General features: G+C 34.4%; 1 protein-coding gene across 1 annotated transcript in view; it reads right to left on the bottom strand.

Annotated features, from left to right (window-relative positions):
* LOC140243583 (uncharacterized) overlaps positions 1 to 15,695 on the bottom strand; it is a 35,387-nt gene extending 19,692 nt beyond the window's left edge. The window contains exons 1-10 of the mRNA XM_072323249.1: positions 15,617 to 15,695; positions 14,456 to 14,575; positions 9,265 to 9,372; positions 6,546 to 6,596; positions 5,948 to 5,980; positions 3,435 to 3,467; positions 2,543 to 2,575; positions 1,338 to 1,379; positions 843 to 959; positions 224 to 265 (exon numbers count right to left, since the gene is read on the bottom strand). Of these exons, the coding sequence (XP_072179350.1) occupies positions 224 to 265; positions 843 to 959; positions 1,338 to 1,379; positions 2,543 to 2,575; positions 3,435 to 3,467; positions 5,948 to 5,980; positions 6,546 to 6,596; positions 9,265 to 9,372; positions 14,456 to 14,575; positions 15,617 to 15,695 (658 nt within the window). The remainder of the gene's footprint in view (positions 1 to 223; positions 266 to 842; positions 960 to 1,337; positions 1,380 to 2,542; positions 2,576 to 3,434; positions 3,468 to 5,947; positions 5,981 to 6,545; positions 6,597 to 9,264; positions 9,373 to 14,455; positions 14,576 to 15,616) is intronic.
* Positions 15,696 to 19,384: the final 3,689 nt, after the last annotated feature.

The following is a 19,384-nucleotide window of genomic DNA, read 5'->3' as shown; positions in this document are numbered from 1 at the left end:
ACGGTATCATGTGAGCTGATTCTCTTTTTTTCTTCTTGTTCTTTTTTTTTTCTTGCTTTTCAGCGGTTTGAAGGTATATGTCATAAAGCGATCACTGAAATCCTGTTGTTTTTATAAGCACATATGAATACAACCCGGGTATCATGGCTCTTCTCTATTATATATCTATTTCATCCTAGAATTACGTTCCGTCATATGAATGCAGCAATTTCCATGTTCTCACCTTGTGTAGTGCTTATCTCGGGCTCTTCAGTAGTTAGATAGCCTAGGCAAAAACAAGTGGTATTTAAGGTTTGTATGCATTTATCAATAAACATAGATGAGTCAGTTAGTTTAGTTGACAATGGAAATTTGTCTTCGTGGTTTCATGACAGTTATTGATTTGTCTTATCAAGTAAGAGATTACAAGAAAGTAAAAAAATATCTAGCACGTCGAAAAGTCCTTTTATTTAAAAGAAAAAAGTAGTTGAACTGTATGTATCGATAGATACGAGAGTTACACGTTTCATCCACTGAGATTGACACTATTTGCCAAAAAAAAAAAAAAAAATTCGTGCAGACCTAAAGTAATGTTTTTCTGATTTTAAAAGGACAACAAATCTTAATGTAATCTACTTGAACTCCAGATTAATCTGGCACTGAATTGTCTTTTAATTTTGTGGCAACGTTGAGATATATCCTGAAAGGACCAACTATTATTAAAGATGTAATTCTTCCAACATCGACGTCCAGGATCTATGCACTGTCAGCATAGCATAATTGTTTCAAGTAATTGTTCCAAGCTCATCGATTCCTAGAGTCTACAGGGATATTGATCATAAGGCTTGTTGCTTACAACTTACCACAATTGTTTTCATCGCTCAAATCGCCACAATCATTGTCCCCATCACAAACCCACCATGCTGGTATACAATTACCGTTAGGGCATGCGAATTGCGAGTCACTGCAAGAAGGAACACCTTTCAAGAGATGGAAATTATGTTCGGAAATTATCGAGAAGAATACAGTTAATGTATTTGGCAAATATTATTATGTGCATAAAGAAAACACTTGAAATGCATACGGTACGTTGACGTGGAAATTGTTCATTGTTGATGCTATACAAAAGTCTGGATTTTGCAGTGATATTGTATTCAGTTTTCGTTGAAAGTTTGAATGTAAAGGTTTCTTGCCTTTTGGCGATTTGAAGTGAATGTCATAGAGGGATTTCTGAAATAATATTGTTTTTGAAAGCACACATGCACACAATCTGGACTTCATGGCCCTTGTCTGTTGTATGTCTATTTTATCCTAGAATCACGATCCGACATGTGAATGCAACAAATTCCACGTTTCACCTTGTGTAGTGCTTATATCAGGCTCTTCAGTGGTTGGATAGCCTAGAAAAAAGCAATACCGATAATTAAGGATAGTATGCCTTTGTTATGGATATGTAAGATATTCAAATTAGAGTAACGTGTTAAGCCCACAAGGGGCAGAGGAAGTTTCGGGACTCTGCGGACTGATTCTGGCGCTCGAGGGGAGGAATAAAGTTAAGTTGCCGTAACTCCAAGAAAGCCTGACATGGAGGTGATCTGTTTGATGTCACTGCATGAGTTTATGTGTGACATGTTGTTGATTTAAAACCATCTTTTCCTCTTCTCTGTAGTACCTGTATCAATGAACGTAGATGAGCCAGGTAGTTAAGTTGACAATTAATCTTTGTCTTCGTGTTTTTAGGACAGCATTTGTCTGAACCTGTGGCGAAACTGAACACACAACATTGCAGGTTTGCACCAAAGAGTACAGAGGCAGGTTATAGACCACAAGGAGATTATTCCAAAAACAAAAACAATATATATATATATATATATATATATATATATATATATATAATATACATATATAAGTACCGCGTTCATCAGTCCATGCCTATTAGTGAAATGAGAAAAGTAGTTGAACTCTACCGAATGATAGCTATGAGAGTTATTACTTGTAATAATTGAAGACCTGAATATAAGAACGACCCAAGTCCATCACACAAAATGTTAATTGTCATAATTACATATGTTCTGATTTGTATATACAATGTTGCCTTTACATCACAATTAGAATATTATTGGACAAATAAAAAAGACATGAAGTTTTTTTTAAGTTTACTCGAAAAGGTCTTCCGTGGACTTGGGTCGTTCTTATTTATGGAGAGTGTTCGCAAAAATAAACCGTTGCTTTGTGTGAATCAAAACGAATGATTTTACCAGAGTTGGATAAAACATATGTAAATTTGTCAATCAGTTTGAATACATTGTTGTTACTTTTTTTTTAAAGTTGTCTATTGATTATAAATTATAAAACAAGATGTAAACGGGGTTGAGCTACTGCATTGTACGGCCAACAACGCAGCAGGTCATTTTAACAAGCTTAATGTCTCATTAAAAAAACATTGAAAACATACAAATTCAGAAAAAGTCAAAACTTCCTTAAAGAACTTGGAGATTCGCGCTAGAAAACGAATTAAAAAAAAATCATATATACCAAATTAAAGATGTACTGAATAGATTACCTGGGGTAGTGAGGTACTCTGTGGTGGAAACACCTGAAAGATCGAATCAGTCGTTTGTTAGTTAGTTTTCGCTAACTCCATTTCACAAATCATATTTCAATTTAACAAATGTTAATGTAAGAGTATGCATATATACAAACACTGACTAGTAGGTGATTATTTACGTCGATGAAGGCCAATTTGTCCATTAGATTCAAGTAAAATAGTGTTACTATTCTCTCTTCAAATTTTCTATCAGAATGTCAAGTTGAGTTGCGGCATCTATACGGTCTACAACGTTTCAGTTTAATTTTTTGACTAATCTTAATGTGTGGTAAGGAAAACATGCTGAAAATTCTATCGGGAATACAGAACAATTAAAAACGGTTATGAAATACTTGGGAAATACACGCATGAAAAAAATATCAATGTACATGTATAAACCAAATAAATGACGTATCGAATACTACCTGAGGTAGTGACTGACTCTGTGGTGAAAACACCTGCAAGTTCAAAATCATTTGTTTCTTTGTTGTTGTTTTTCAGTTTGATTCCAGAAATTACAATTCCATTTAACAAAATATAAACTCATCCCTACATACAATGACTATTCTGTACACTATTTACATTGATGAAAGCCAAATTGTCAATCAGCTGTTGCAGTAAATATATTGTTACTTGTGTCTTCAAGTTGTAATAGAAACGGATGTGGTGTGAGTTGTTGCATTATACGGTTAACAAAGTTGCAGTTTATTTACAAAGACTTAAGTTGGTTATTTAAAAAAATGAATTAAAAAAGCACGAAGGTAATGCCGAGAAAAAATTCTTATTTCTAGGACATATATTCATAAGAAAAGAAAATCATCATTAGTAAATAAAAAAAAAATAAAAAAAATCGTATTGAATAACTCACCCGGCGTAGTGACGTACTTTGTGGTGAAAACACCTGAAATTTCAAATCATTTATTCGTTTGCTTTTACTACCATACCATGAATTCTATTTCCATACAAAAAGTACAAAATTAAAGAGAGATAAATGTCATTCTTATAATCTTTCACACCAGTATGATAATATGATTATACATCGCAAAATATGTACAGCAAGATGTTATACAGATATTTTGAAAAAAATAAGCTGGATGGCAGGACTTGCATCTATAAGGAGTACTGCGAAAGATAAACGTTAATTATCATTTATTGATGAAGAAAAAGACGTTAGAGAGAAAGACCTCAGGGAGATCGCAAGAAATTATTCACGAACAAAAATGAATTTGCATATTTATATCATATCATCTCACTGCAAAGAAAAACACAATCACACACTGTTTTTGCTTTATCACAAAAATAGCTTATCAGATTGAGCAAATAAGTATTGTGGATATTGCGTAGCTTACCTGTGGTGGGCAAATCTGTAGTAGTGAGATCGCCTGCAAATGAAATATAACAATGATAATATCATATATCCTTTGCTTTTGCCGAGAAAAGTTTTGTTTCGTAAGCCCATTAGAAAGTCCTGTTAGATATACAATGTTCAATAGCGCAATATAATTTGTCTGAAATGTCTATCATTGTTTAAACATAAACGGATCCAAGTCCATTTAATTGATACGTACCAGGTTTAGACCAAAACGCCGTATCATACCATTTTTCTGACATGATGTTATCTGAATGATTTGTTTCAAGTTTAAAATATCTTGTCGTTCTTTGAAAAGGAAACAGGATACCAATATATAGCTCTTCTTTCTTTCGAAATAAAGAATCGATTCATAGCAGGCCGACTATTGTGCTAGGTGGTTAAAAAAAGATTTCCCACTTTTGATCATTAATTGTTCAAAAACTATTCATTCGATATAACTGTCATTGATATGAGTAATAGCTGAATAGTGTACAATTTTGTTGGAGGTTATTTGAATGTGAAAGCATACATCAGTTTCATTAAATCTAAGATTGATTTTGAAATAACGTTTTAGATTTTGGTCAAATTTTAACCCTCTGTAAAAAAATTGAACTTTGCACAGGAACCAATGATGTGTATGTGAGTGTGTGCTGACAATGGCCCTAAACAATGGACATGCCTGAACCACCTGTTGACTAGGCGTCAGTCTCGAGCTCCCATGCACATGAATGCTTAATCAATAATTCATGTGGATTGCCCTGGGTACTGCTAGTCTGAATTAATGCGCTGTAAAGGGTAAAATGCACACACATGGAAAAAGTAAGCACATGTTTCCATGTGCTTGCAAGCACCACATTTCATTCCAGCTGGCTATCATTTTCAAATTTTGCTTCACATATCACTAAATTTGGGATACAAAGAACCATAAATGATCTAAAGTTTTTCATTTTAATACAACTGTCTACTGATAGTCTGACAAAATTTGTAGCTTTTTCGATAAAATGAGATTATTTTTGTTAGGAGTTCAGCAGCATTTTTCACTGGGGCAATTTGTTTCACAGTATATTTATTCAGGGAGGTGAGAGGAAAAGGAGTGGGCACAGGGAGGTGAGGCCTCCCCAATTTATTGGTTACAGCTCGTTATTCCGAAGGTTCGTTATTCCGAAGACTCTTAAGTTTAGTCAGAAGTCAAACGCGTGCCGATACTGTCGTTGAGTCGCGACAGTTGTGTGCTCTCCCTACTTCTGAAATTACAATGAATACCTTCTGTTCTGTGGTAAACATGGTGACATGAAGCAAAGAAAATTAATTAGAGTACACACTTGTGTATATGAGCCTTAAATAAATCGGGTGCTGTTCGTTATTCCGAAGTTTCGCTATTCCGAAGGTTCGTTAATCCGAAACACACAAATTCCCTATACATAGAGATTCGTTAATCCGAAAATGAAATTCGCAATAATGAACCGTCGGACTAACGAGTCTTCGGACTAAAGAGCCTTCGGAATAACGAACCTTCGGAATAACGAGCTGTAACCAAATTATGTCTAGCATACGATCTGATGCAAACTAATATATTTTTTAATGAGTATTAGGACTTCATTAATCTGTAATATAAGTGAGATCAGAGAGTTGACATTCTTAGTAGAATGTAGATATTAACTACATTTCAGGTAATTGTTCGCAAACAATCACTGCTATTCAAACAGGACTGGTAGTACATGTATGTATCTGCAGTAACACAATTTCTAAGTTTGTAAAAACGACCTGTTTTTTTTTCGAATATGATTTATCATTACTTAAACACCTAGAGCACCTTGATATTTTGTTATTCATATCCATCAGGTTAAGACAAATTGTCAGATGATTTGCTGACCTGGTATACTGTCCTGCCGTGTAGTTCTCTGAATGAGATACAAGGAGCCCGAAGAAAGCTATTGCTCAACTTACTTATATAGGGGATAAATGCATGACAAAGTTTTCATTTGTATTAAATACAAAAAATGCTCTAGTTAAATATTATTATGACTTACCTGGCGTACTGGCGTACTCTGTGGTACTATCATCTGAAAGTTCAAATGCATTTCGTTATAAAATGAATTTGAAACATCGTGTCAGGAATATATAACATATAGCCTTAAAAACTGAAAGTAGGAACAGTCACTACGTGCACACCTTACTGGTTTAATGAAACACCAACTTAATTCTGTTTTTATACTACCAAAGTGGGTTGATTGGGTATACTTTACATAATTCTTTGCTCTCATCAAGGAGATGAATCTCACCTCCCTGCTCCTGTGTAATTTATGTATATTTGAAAGGCTTATACATACCAGGTTTAGCTACTATAATCGACTGTTATCATACAGGTATATTTCTCAAAATCCAGTATTATATGAAACAATATAGGAAAATGGACGCGTAACTTTGTTTGTATATCGGAGTTAGCTAGTGATCTAAAAAAGATAAAATAATCCAAGTTAACCATAGCTCGTGATATTCACGACGGTATATGAGAGATTAATAACTCCACCTTTTATAAGATTACCAAGAACACTTACTAAAATATCAGAACACAAAACGTTACTGCATGCATGGGTTAAATGCAAAATGTCTCCTGAATTGTGTTACCTATGATAATGGTTGTGGCGTAGGAGGGACTCCCAGTGGTAGAACCTGGAACTTTATAAGGGAAAAAAAGATATTTAAAAAAACAAAGCCGAGTCCCGCAATTAGATTGAAAATGTGGATTCTTGAAAGTAAACATCGGATTAGAAGATTATAATAGAATACTCTCAAACACTGCATGGTCTGCATGAAGGGGGAAAAATAAAAATGACAGTCTCCAGATTTTCAAAAAGCGAGTGAACAGACATATAGGATGTCAATTGATAAAGTACCTGTCTTCAAAGGACTGGCAAAATATCATGCAATTATGGTTTTCAGTCCAGGAGGTTGAGTCGCGTGGCTGGATGATTCTAAATAAACGACCGGGCTTTAGTTTGTAGAGCACCCGCGATCAATAAACTAATTGGTCACAGGCCTAGTCACTTGAAGGGGAAGAATGATGTACAGGCAATCACAAACGATTTCTTTAACTCATAATCTAATTATCACGTGCCATGTAGGCTGCGACAGAGCAGCTATCATACAAAACATACTACCTTGAATATTCATAATGCAGCTATAGAAATGCTTCGTGTCATGAGTATTAACTAACCATATACTGCTGAATGAATGGCGAATGTTTCTTAAATTCAAAGCGGAAAGATCATGATTTTATCAAATCCAATGCAATATTATTGTGAATGACCCAAACTGAATTCTAAGACTCAAAACCCCTGTGTGGGCCTACGAACAAATAATTAAAGGGACAGTCCAGACGATTTTCATAATTTCACATCATGTAGTACATAAATCGACAACTCCAAGTATAGATTTGTGGGATTTATTGTGGATCTTGAGTAGACAAACAATACTTTGAAAAATCTTAAACAAATTACACTGAACAAGGATGATGACATAAGGCCATATATTCCGCAAGACACCGCCCTTATTTTATACAAAGGGTTAATTCAGCCCCATTTGAATTATTGTTCAATTGTGTGGAGGAACGCCAGTAAAAGTCTAGTAAACCAAATAAGTGTTTTGCAGAAGAGGGCTCTCCGCACCATTCTCTTAGTAGATAATCGTTTCAGTAGTCGAGCCTTATATGAATTATCTGGCGTGGAAGCAATTACGAATCGCTGGGAAAAACACGCGGCAATATTTATCTTTAAATTGTTACACCAGTTATTGCCATTATTTATCTGTAAAAAAGTAGTTATTAAAATAGATAAATATAATTTACGTAATTCAAGTAATATTATCATACTTCCAAAACCCAGAACAAATTTCATGAAATTTGGAGGCATTTATTCCAGTGTTAAAATATTCAATAACCTCCCCGAAAATGTAAGAATACTAAGTAATTTGAAGGCTTTTGAAAGAATGTTAGAGTATGTGTTATAGTGTGGATTTCATAACTATGTTTGAGCTAATTTGACTGAATTTACGTGAACTTGTTTGGGTCACCCTCTTTTGTAGCGTTTGTGTTTAGTGGTTACGTTTATATTCCTCTTCTTTTTTGTTCTTGGTATCTAGTTTCTGCTATATTGTAATGTATTTCATTATGTCATGCCTGTTGTTTTTTATGGGTTTTTCTTTTGCAATTATTGTTAATTTGCTTTGATTGATTTGTTAACTGTTGTGTTGTTTTTGTTATTGCTGTAACACTGTACTCACGGCCTCTCTGAAAAACAGCCTCACCTGGCTGATCGAGGGCATTTTATCCCGTGATTAAATAAAATAAAACAAACAAACAAACAAACATAGGAGGTTCACATATTTCAGAAAATTAATGTAGCAGTGTAGTTCCATTACAATACCGCTTGTTTGCGAGTTCACCTGTGTACATTGTATAATCTATGCATGCCTTCTTCTTTTGTTCAGGTTCCTTGAGCCCCAACTCATGCATTCTTATGGTGACTCTGCCATGTCATCATCCTTGTTCATTGCAATTTGTTCTATAGATTTTGAAAATATTCTTATTCTTCATCCTAATTATCACAAATTCTGAAACTCTGTCCTCGGTATAACTAATTTATAGTTGTTCAAATGTAATAATCTGAAAATCATCCTGAGGTCTCCCTTATATATTTCCCTTTTTGAATGATCCCTTCATAATGATGACCGCAGATCTTGCTCTTAAATTCTGATGATAATGAATACAGTGAAGTACTACACTCCCTTTGAACATCACAGCTATTCACAGGTCTGTGGCTGGTTTATTCTTTGTACTCAGTTCAAACACTTTTGCTATTGTTTTGTAAGGAAAATATTCCGCATAGTTTCCGTTCCGTTGCTTTATATATCTGTATCAATTTTGTATGCGATGTGATTATTACTACGGATGTCTCCAGGAAAAAAAAAAAAAAAAACTTTTATTATTAACAGTTATTACTGATGCTCTAGCCCATTGATGGAAAAGATGTCATGTAGTTGATAAGCACTATTATACTGCCCTGCTTTAGTAAATCATCAAATTATGAAATGCGTCATTTCTCTATGAAATGCATACATTGTGCATATATATATATATATATATATGTATATATCATTATCATTATCATTATCTTCATCATCATTAAGACGCGTAAAGTGCTCTCTAAAAAATACTCATGATACTATTAACTACCTTGTATTTCTGTTTCTCTTCCTTATTTTTAGAACAAGAACATGATAGACTTTTAACATACTTTAATATGACAAGCTTAATGGATAATGGTGATTTGCAGGGTAGATAACTTACCACATTGGTTGCAACTGACTTTGCAATTGTATTTCATCCAGCTCGGGTTTGTCTCACACTCGCCCCTTCCAGCCCAGTTCGCACAATTATGGTGTTTGTCAATGCACTCTAAAACGATTTGGAAAAAATAGTAATATGAAAGCTTGATTTAAAAGGGTTGATAATTCCATTATAAAATGGCCTCATTTAAGAGACTCCTTGTAGGGTCATAATTTTCTGCCTTCCTTGGTTCGTTGCATTTTTACAACTAGAGGTTTTAATTTCTGTACACGGTACACAAGCGCCTACTCTCCATCTCTCTCACACACACACACACCCACTAGCACACACACACCATTTTCCCCCAGCTGACATAGGCATTTCGTTGATTCTTGTTTTGATCGGTTGATATAATATATATAAATATATCATTCAGGGCGATTTTTTTCTTTTCGATTTGTTTATTTCCTTTTTACGCTGCGCTTCCTGGGCCCCGTTTTATCAAATATATAATCAATTATGAATGTCCTCACCACACATGCTGGCACAGACTTACCATAGAAATCAGGACCCTGGAGACACGTACGTGGAAATATTTCGAGTTGGCAACACACAAAAAAGTTATTAACAACAAAACTGCATCTCCATTCACGCACCCAAACTCATCCATGCACTGATAAGGTTTCTGCTCACCTCACCCGGCAATAAAAAGTAGTATATTGAAGGGCATTCGCAAATGAATTACAAAATGTCACTTTCTGCAATTTTGACTTCTGTGCCTTAGAGGACAAAAATGAAAGTGTTTACTCATGCGAATACTCAGCAAAAAAAAAAAAAAAAAACACCCAAAAAACACTTTTTCGAGAAAATATTTTTCGTAGAAGATTTCGATAACAATCGTTGTGTCATATACCATATCAAAGTTTATTCAATTGGCTATCAACCTAATAGATGAATACAAAGGGAAATTTCACTCATGATCAAAGACATTCATTATTGTCCTCAAAGGCACAAAAGTAAAAACTACAGAAATTGACATTTTGTCATTCATTTGCAAATGCCCTTCATGATATCAATGACAACAAAAGATCAGTTTCGCACAATTACAGACATAAATAAAAAAGCAAAAAATAAGTTTTCGTGCCCTTGTATCTCTTTATATCCACAAACAAAAAAGAAAGTGGAAGCTAAAGGGGAAAATAAGGATTTTCTGTCAACTCATTACTTTTTTTTTTTTTTTTCAATTTCAATTTCAACTTTATTTTCACCTCCATCAAAATGAACAAAGAAATTTATTTACATTGCATATACACGGGATATTTGTGATATAGAACAAAATTTGAAAAGGTACATAAGAAAATTATGAAAATGAAAAGTAGATGTGATTACATCTTTGTTAAATACATAAAGCGTATAATACAAGTCAACTAAGGATGAGGATGGAAGTGGAGGGTCCCACTAAGAAGCAAAGCTTGTACGATATGGGACCCTCAGAAAAATACACAAAACATCAATATAAAACACAATAAACGAACCGATGTCAACTGACATCAAAATGATTGGGAAGAGGAAAAAGAGAGAAAAGGAAAGGAAAACAAAAGAGGAAAAAAAGAGGAAAAAAAGGGAGAAAAAAGAGGGAACTACAGCATGTGCCATCGTGGACGCAAGCAATCTGGATTTCATAATGTAAAATAAGTGATAAAATACAAGCTGGATTGAATGTAATGCAAAACATTTTTTATACGTAGTTATGTTGGTAAGAATGCAGGAGAAAAAAAAAAACCACATCGTTATATATAGAACACAAACAGGGACATAGTTTAATAGAAGGACTTATGTAAAAAAGAATGATGACTTGACTGAGATGATAAAGGGAAACTAACTCTGTTGGATGTTATAAAGTTTCAATAAAAATGATTTTAATTTATTCTTAAAGGAATTCAGAGATTGAGCTGTAGTAATGTTACTGGGAAGTGAATTCCAGTACTTTGGCCCGTCGTAAATAAATGTGTTTTGAGCCAACAAAGTTCTCAGAAATGGCAAATGGAAATCATTTGATCGCCGTGTTGGATAATTATGAATGGATTGATTTCTTTGAAACATTGTTTCAAATATATTTGGGAGATTATTTTTATTATAATTATACATAAATTGTCCTAGATTAAACAAATACAAATCATTAATTTTCAATATTTTATGCTCATAAAATAGTGGGTCAGTATGGGACAAAAATGCAGTATGACATATAACACGGAGTGATTTCTTTTGCAATAAAAGTAATTTATCTAAGAATGTTTTATATGTATTTCCCCACGCGAGAATACCGTAACTTAAATATGGCAATATTAAGGATGAATATAATACGAGCAGGGACGACAAAGGAAAACAAAACTTAAGCTTATTAATTATACCAATATTACGTGAAATAATTTTACATATACTGTCAATATGAAATTTCCAGGACAGCTTATTGTCAACTGTTACTCCAAGAAATTTTATATGGGAAACATTTTCGAGTGGAGTACCATCTAAAACAATATCAACAGGTAATGCCTCAGTAGAATTGCTAAAAAGCATATATTTAGTTTTTTGAAGATTAAGAGATAACTTATTTGCTTTTATCCACTGGGCAACATTTTCTAATTCTAAATTTATTGTATTAACAAGGGTAAAAAGATTATTGTGTGAAAAAAATAGATTTGAGTCGTCTGCAAAAAGAATAAAAGAAAGAACATCTGATGATCTACAAAAATCATTTATGTAAACAGTAAACAACAGTGGACCTAATAAACTTCCCTGTGGCACCCCACATTTAATATTTAATATTTGTGAATTACAACCATTTAAAGAAACATATTGTTTCCTGTTCATGAGGTAGCTCCTGAACCACTCCAAGGCCTTCCCACGCACTCCATAATGGTGTAATTTGTTAAGTAAAATATCATGATTGATGGTGTCGAAGGCCTTGGAGAAGTCCAGGAACAAACCTATCAAATGAGAAGATTTATCGATAGCATGTGCCACTTTTTCTATAAAACTCAATAATGCATGTGTGGTGCTATGTTTCTCCCTAAATCCAAACTGAGAATTCGTAAATATATTATTAAATTTAAAGAAATTAATAGTTCTTTTATAAATAATTTTTTCAAGAATTTTTGACAATGCACTTAACAAAGAAATTGGTCGGTAATTATTTACATCTAATTTGTCACCTTTTTTAAACAAGGGGATGACTTTTGCTATTTTCATACTTTCGGGGAAGGTGCCATTAAAAAGGGATAGATTAAATATATGAGCTAAGGGATCCGCAATTGACGATATTACCCCCTTTAAAAGAAAATTGCTGATGTCATCGTGTCCAGCACTTTTTTTGGAACTGAAATCAGAGACAATATTAATTATCTCCTGAGTGTATGTTGGATTAAAAAATATTGAACTAGAATTTGGGGGACCCAAAAATTCGGAAAAATGTTTTGTGGAGGGAGGAATATTACTTGCCAGGCTTTCCCCAATTGAAGAAAAATGGTTATTCAAAATATCACAAATTTGTTGAGAATCTTCAACAATTTCACCATCAAATCTAATTTTTGTAATATTTGACTTAACATTTGATATATTCATGGCTTGCTTTAAAACTTTCCATGTATTTTGCATATCATGCCTGTAAAATTGTAACTGATTAGTATAATATTTTTTCTTTTCTATTCGTATAATTTTCGTCAAAGTATTTTTGTAACTAGTGTATTTCAACTTTGATTGCTCAGTACGTTTCATTTTAAATCTGTAATATAAATTATTCTTTCTATTTATTGAACGCAGGAGTGATTTTGAAATCCATGGGAGCCTGGGTATTTTTTTGTAATTAGCTGATTTTTCTCTACGTTTTGGAATACAAATGTCCAAATGTTGGATAAAAATCTTCATAAAATATTCATAAGACAAATTAACATCATCTGTATCAAAGATACAGGACCAGTCTACTCCCTATGACATGTCATAGGGAGTAGGCCGAAAAGGTGACAAAATGGACAGAATTCCTTCATTTCATTCGTTTAATTTAGGAATTTAGAAATTCATGAGACAAATTCAAGAATCAAATGTTATTTTAAATTTCTTTAATTTGAAACTTTCAAATTTCTACCATTTTTGTTAATATTGTTTCGTCTCTGTCATTTGAATTTGGATTTGACCGAAAATTCTTCATTTTCCTGCATTATTTTTTGCCTTTCTTTATCTTTTGGGGCTACAAAGACATTACACAGATCAAAGGTTGATTTTGAAAATTAATTTGTGTTTCTTATTGTGTTAAGATTGTCTTCTGTTCTAATTGTTACATGGAAGAGCACGTACGCATGAATGACATCTTGTCCATTTGTGCAATTTTTACTTTTGTACCTTGGAATAAAAAATGAATGTGTTCACTCATGCGTAAATTATCCCCCTTTTTGACCTACCAGGTTGATTGCCAATTAAATTTCATTTAGCATGGTATATAAAACAATATATATTAAGCTAAAAATGTTATGAGAAATAATGAATTTGAAAAAGTGTTTACTTTTTTTTTTGCTGAGTGTATATACATATGAAACGATTTGTAAAGATAAGTAAACCGTATATTCTCAGAGGCTGTAGTCAAAATGAAGCTTACGCTAAACACAGAGATCTCCTACATTTTGTTACTAATAATTGGATTGAATAATCAACGATTTTTCACTCGGTCGTGTAACAGCTTGCTTATACTTTAGTTTATGACTGGTGTATACACACGATTACACATGCATATAATTGCATTTTGTCCCACGTATGATTGATATTCAAAATAAAATCTGTATGTCATATTATTATTTACTTTGTGAAAGTGCAGAATTGAAATGAAAAATACAATGAAATAAAGAGTATTGAAAACTATTAACCATTATAATCAAGTCATCAATTCTTTCCTATGTTTTGAATGAATCACGCCTTGAATGTGAATATCATGCATTTAATAACGACCTTGTTGGGCAGCTCTGTCGAATCTCATTTTAGGGACATGACATTCTGAAGTTGTCGCTCTGAACAAGGTACATAAGGTGGACGGCTAAGAATGATGATCGAGCACGAGGTCTTAAAAAGATAACTTAACAAGTATTGAAACGCATTCTCTGAGTACATTATTATTCTTTTTGTAAAAATCTTTCTTGTCAGAAAAGTCAAATACACAATCATTTACCTATCACGCCCTGGCACACTCCACAACTTAGGCGACAGTTTTTTGACATCCAGCCGGGATTGGAATCACATTCTCCCTCCGAGGCCCATCTTTCGCAATCGTTGCTGTCATCCACACAATCTGTCAGTGGAATATAATGAAATGTCAATATACAAATGATGTACAGGACAGTGTGGGTCGGTGAGAATTGGATGCACGAGTTTAACTTTGGGGTGCAGCGAGTGGGTTTTAGACTTTTTCCAAAGTTAAAAGAGAGCATACCAATTCTCACCGATCCACGAAATAGGCCTGTGCATAATTGGTGTGCTTTTCTTTTTAATGGGCACTTAAATTCATGACAATCAATCTTTTTCCCCATCATGCGTCCGGTATACATCTACAACACTATACAAGGATTGAACCATGCGTCCGGATTTTACCGAACGCACGGCTCAGTGTGGATCAGTAAAATTCAATGCATGATAATTAACCAATCAGATTAAAGATATTCTAAAGCCCATTTTATGATACTTTTTGATACACAACAATCACGACAGATGACTGACAGTAATTCTAACTATGCCTCATGTCAGGACTGTCAAAAACAAAGAAGTCATCATGGGGTAAAACAAATGACCGAAATGAGATAGCAGAAAATATAATATGTTTCACCTACAGGTAGACAAGAGGATAACACCCACGTCGATTGGAATTCAGACATGTACTGAGTTTTGTTTTTATTTCTTTTGTTTCTAGTTTGTATGTCTGTGTGTGACGGTGGTTTTGGTTGAGAATGGTTTGCATCTCTTTACTTTGAGTGCATGAGGACGACATTACGTTTTTGTTCTATTTCAATATCTGAATACTGACGTTATAATACCTCCCAAAAGTGTGATTTTATTTTCGTTGGTAGTTTTGTCACAAGGGAAGGGCTGTTGCTCCATTAAGCTTCATCAAATATGGGTCAAGAGCAATGACCCCCTGGGCAATTACCTGGCCTGCAACGTGGATCAACAATCTAATAACTTTTGTAGCTGAATGATTTCTCGAGTTTGGTTGAAAATCATGTTACCACAATCTCCGTATTATTATTCCATTATTGTTTGATCATGGTATTCTTGAAAAGAAAGTTGCAGAAATACATTGAAAATTAAATTGAAATAGAACACATGGTTCCCTTACCGGATTCAGCATTTGCGATTGATATCACAAGAGCTACGACCACTGCGCCGAAAACGAATCCACTCCGTGAAGCCATCATTCTGCACATTTGATGCCTAGAAGAAAGAAATGTTGTAACCCCAAATGTACAGGACAATTTATGTCTTCGGGTATTTAGTATTTTTAGTAACAACGTAATTAACGTCATACGAAAGTAATCACTTCCAACAACGATGTAGTGTATATTTACTCAGCTGCTTGCAGATATGAATTACAAGACAGTTTCTCTAGGATTAAAACAGTGAGGCTGTTTAATATAAACTTTTATCGACTTACTTTTTCTCTTGTTTCAAAAGGAAACGGGTATTCTCGCACTGGTTCTTCTTAAAGAAAGTACAATCTGACACACTATAAGTTGTCCAATCAATATCATGATTAATTAGAACCTTTAGTGTACTCTCCTTTATTACACTGCAAAGTGGGCTTACATAAACTCGACTTGTGTGTTAGTTTTAGTGTTTCTTGATGCATTGAAGTATAGCTCATAAGTATTCTACTAACAGGGGGTTACTTCGTTGTGTAAAGTTTAATTTGATTCGATTGACACTCATGGCAAATAAAGAAAGCATACATTTCTCCATCAATTATACCCGGGTTTAATGTTAATTGCTCTGTTGGCAAGCTGTTGGCATTACTGATGCTTTAGCTGAACTGTTTCATCTGGAGATAGATACAGGAAGTAATGCTTGTTGTCGGTGACCCCAAGTAAACCCCCAAAACTAAAAAACAAACAGTCAAGCAAACAAACAAATAAACAAACAAACAATCAAACAGCCAAACAAACAAACGGTGAAATTAAACTGCCGCTCAAACCATGGAGTTTCCCAAACAGTTCTTTCGTAATTTGAGATAGGATAGGGCCTACTACTCTCAAAAGATTGGCGTCTTGCTGGCTAATGTTCTGCGTCTTATATAGACCACTAGCGATTTGTCATCGCGTGCTTGCTGTGTTGATATCTCTGATCTCCGCAACTATCTAAATATTACTATGAGGGAGCAGAAATCCCTACTGGAAAGAATGCAGTGTCCCACAGTGTGTTCACAGTGTATTCGCATAGTCGACTATGTGAAACCGTTCGAATTTAACAGTGTGAAGGTGATTTCACACTGTGGTGTGGTTTTCACAGAGTGTTCACATACTAATGCTTTGTTTCACACTGTGAATTGACGAATCACATTGTTTTCACACTGTTAAAACGCTCGAATTTAACAGTATGAATAGATTTCACACTGTGTTCGCAGTGTGACTCTCACACTGTGGGACACTGTGTTCTTTTCAGCAGGGATACTTCTCGGATCAATAATTAGCATTTCGCAAACTGCCAATGAGAAAACAAGTCAACATGATTACCCTGTCCCTCAAACATTAAAAAAAAACTTAGGATCATGGATTTGCTGTAAAGAATGTGAGGAAGACAAGGAAGCAGTCATGCCAGCTCTTCCCACAGTTGTGGGGCAGAAGAAGTGTTCTATATCCCGTCTTTAACAGGCCGCAAAAAGCAGCGCAGCCTCCGGTTAGCCTCCGGGTAAGATTGTGACTGCTAAGATGCAACACAGTGGGCAACCTCCGGGTAGCCTCTTGTGTATAGCCTCCAAGTAAATCTCACCCTGCGATTGACCTGGGTAGACGCAGGATAGCCGCTAGAGAATACCCGGGTATTAAAGATGTTTGTCATTAAAAGGGAATTATGTCGGAATTTGTTTTAAGTTTAGCTGTACACTATAGTGTTGTAAACTGCAAAGTGTGTCAGTTGACACAACGTGCTACATTTATTGTTCAATTTTGCCGATTAATTATGTGCTTTGACTGCCAAAGATTTATCTTTTCTTTTTTCTATGTATTCTATAGTTCTATACTTATTGCATTTCTTCCATGTCCCATTGCGGGCTGTTTTAAGAAACAAAATTCATTGTCATGGTCAAATCCATCGTCTCTGGGATGAGATTTCTGTCTTTGAATTCATATTGTTGTGACGATCTGAAGTGCATGTGCAATAACCTTTTTCATTTTGTATCAACGGCGTGATTTCTCTCTTTATATGGCAATAATGGCAGTACAAGGCGAAGATACAAATTAAAGGTAATTATTGATACATTATTCACATGTACTTCTCTCCATCTCTTTCTCTCTGTCTATTATATATATATATAAGGTTCTCCTCAGCTTTATTGTCTATTCATACAAATATGGATGGAATGGATGTTTTGAGTAAAATACATACATGTGTTTATGTGCATATATATCGGGCCTATATATATATATATATATATATATATATATATATATATATATATTTATATATACACTATACATGCACAAATGCAATATTATGACTATCATTGTACCTCATACACACATGCTTGTTTGCCACATACATAAGAAGTGAAGTGAAGCGTCGTACATACGCTTCTTTATATAATATAACCAAAATTGCTTTGAATAGAGACACAATATCAAAATAAAAAACGGTAATGCCCTCAAGGGTATCTCCGATGTGTTATCAGGAATCAAATTGTCATACCATACCAAATTTTGATAACCTAACAAAGTAAAAACCAGCAACAATCAGCGCGCAATGCGATGTGTGAAATTAACGTTTACTGACGGTGTCTTCTCAAGCTGTGGTATAGTGGATAATACTCCCGACTCCCAATCAGAGGCCCCGATTTCGATTCCCGCCCAGTGCTTACGTCCTTGATGTTTTTGTTTTTGTTTGTTTTTGTTTTTGTTTTTGAGAAGATGACTTAACCCACCACGTCCCTCTCGACCCAGGTATATGGGTACCTGGCAACGCTATAGGGTAATGATTATTGCAGGGCGCTCTGGTAGAGCAGTGGCAACACTGAAGAGGCTGCCCATGCTAAACAATACACTATTGTTATCATAAGCAAATCAGTGGGAGCTTTAGTACAAGGTAAGAATACGCTTTACAGTTTGATATAAATATGATATGTATATATTGTGATGCGCCTTGAACAAGGCTAATACCAATAAAAAGGTCCGCAGCAATTGTTATCGTTCTCAGATCAAGACATGGCTTCCCAATCGTGGTCTTTAACGACATTGTTGTGATGCATGGTTTGGGTGCGATCTGCCTAGAATGGAGCGGAACATTTTGCATGTGATGATGTGGTGACTGGGTTGAGTCGTGACAATTATGTAACCATATTTATGTGTATGTCTTTGTGTGTTTGCATTTATAGGTCTGCAGTTGTATCTAAAGTCTGCAGATGAAACGACAATGCATCACGTAGAGAAGATACAGATTAAAATCCTCTTGATTGTCACTTAAAACTTAATTTGCAACTCCTCCAAATAGGTGATCCTGCTATACACAATTACGATTGAAAATAATCTATATCAGATTGTGATCTTACTTTACATTAGAAGGCTTCTAAGTTATAGTGTTTCAAGAGCACTGATCACTCTTTATCATGATTGGAACACATTGAAGATTGGCGACTCCATTGGAACAACTCTAATGGATGGTAACATTATCCTTAAACTGCTTGTATGTTGAATAAATCAAAATCATACCCATGTATCGAAGTTGCTGCTGACTGAAAGTTACTTTAGCATTTCATAAGTCGAAAATTACTATAATCATGTTTATATGAATTCAAACTATTTATAGCGATATATTATAATATAAGAATTCTACTGTCAGAAAACAGAAAAAAAAACCAACAACAGTATTCTTTATGCAGGATCAAGAAAAAAATGCACAC

Source organism: Diadema setosum, chromosome 20, assembly GCF_964275005.1.
Source record: "Diadema setosum chromosome 20, eeDiaSeto1, whole genome shotgun sequence".
NCBI lineage: Eukaryota > Metazoa > Echinodermata > Echinoidea > Diadematoida > Diadematidae > Diadema > Diadema setosum.
This window is presented reverse-complemented; position numbering and strand designations above follow the sequence as displayed.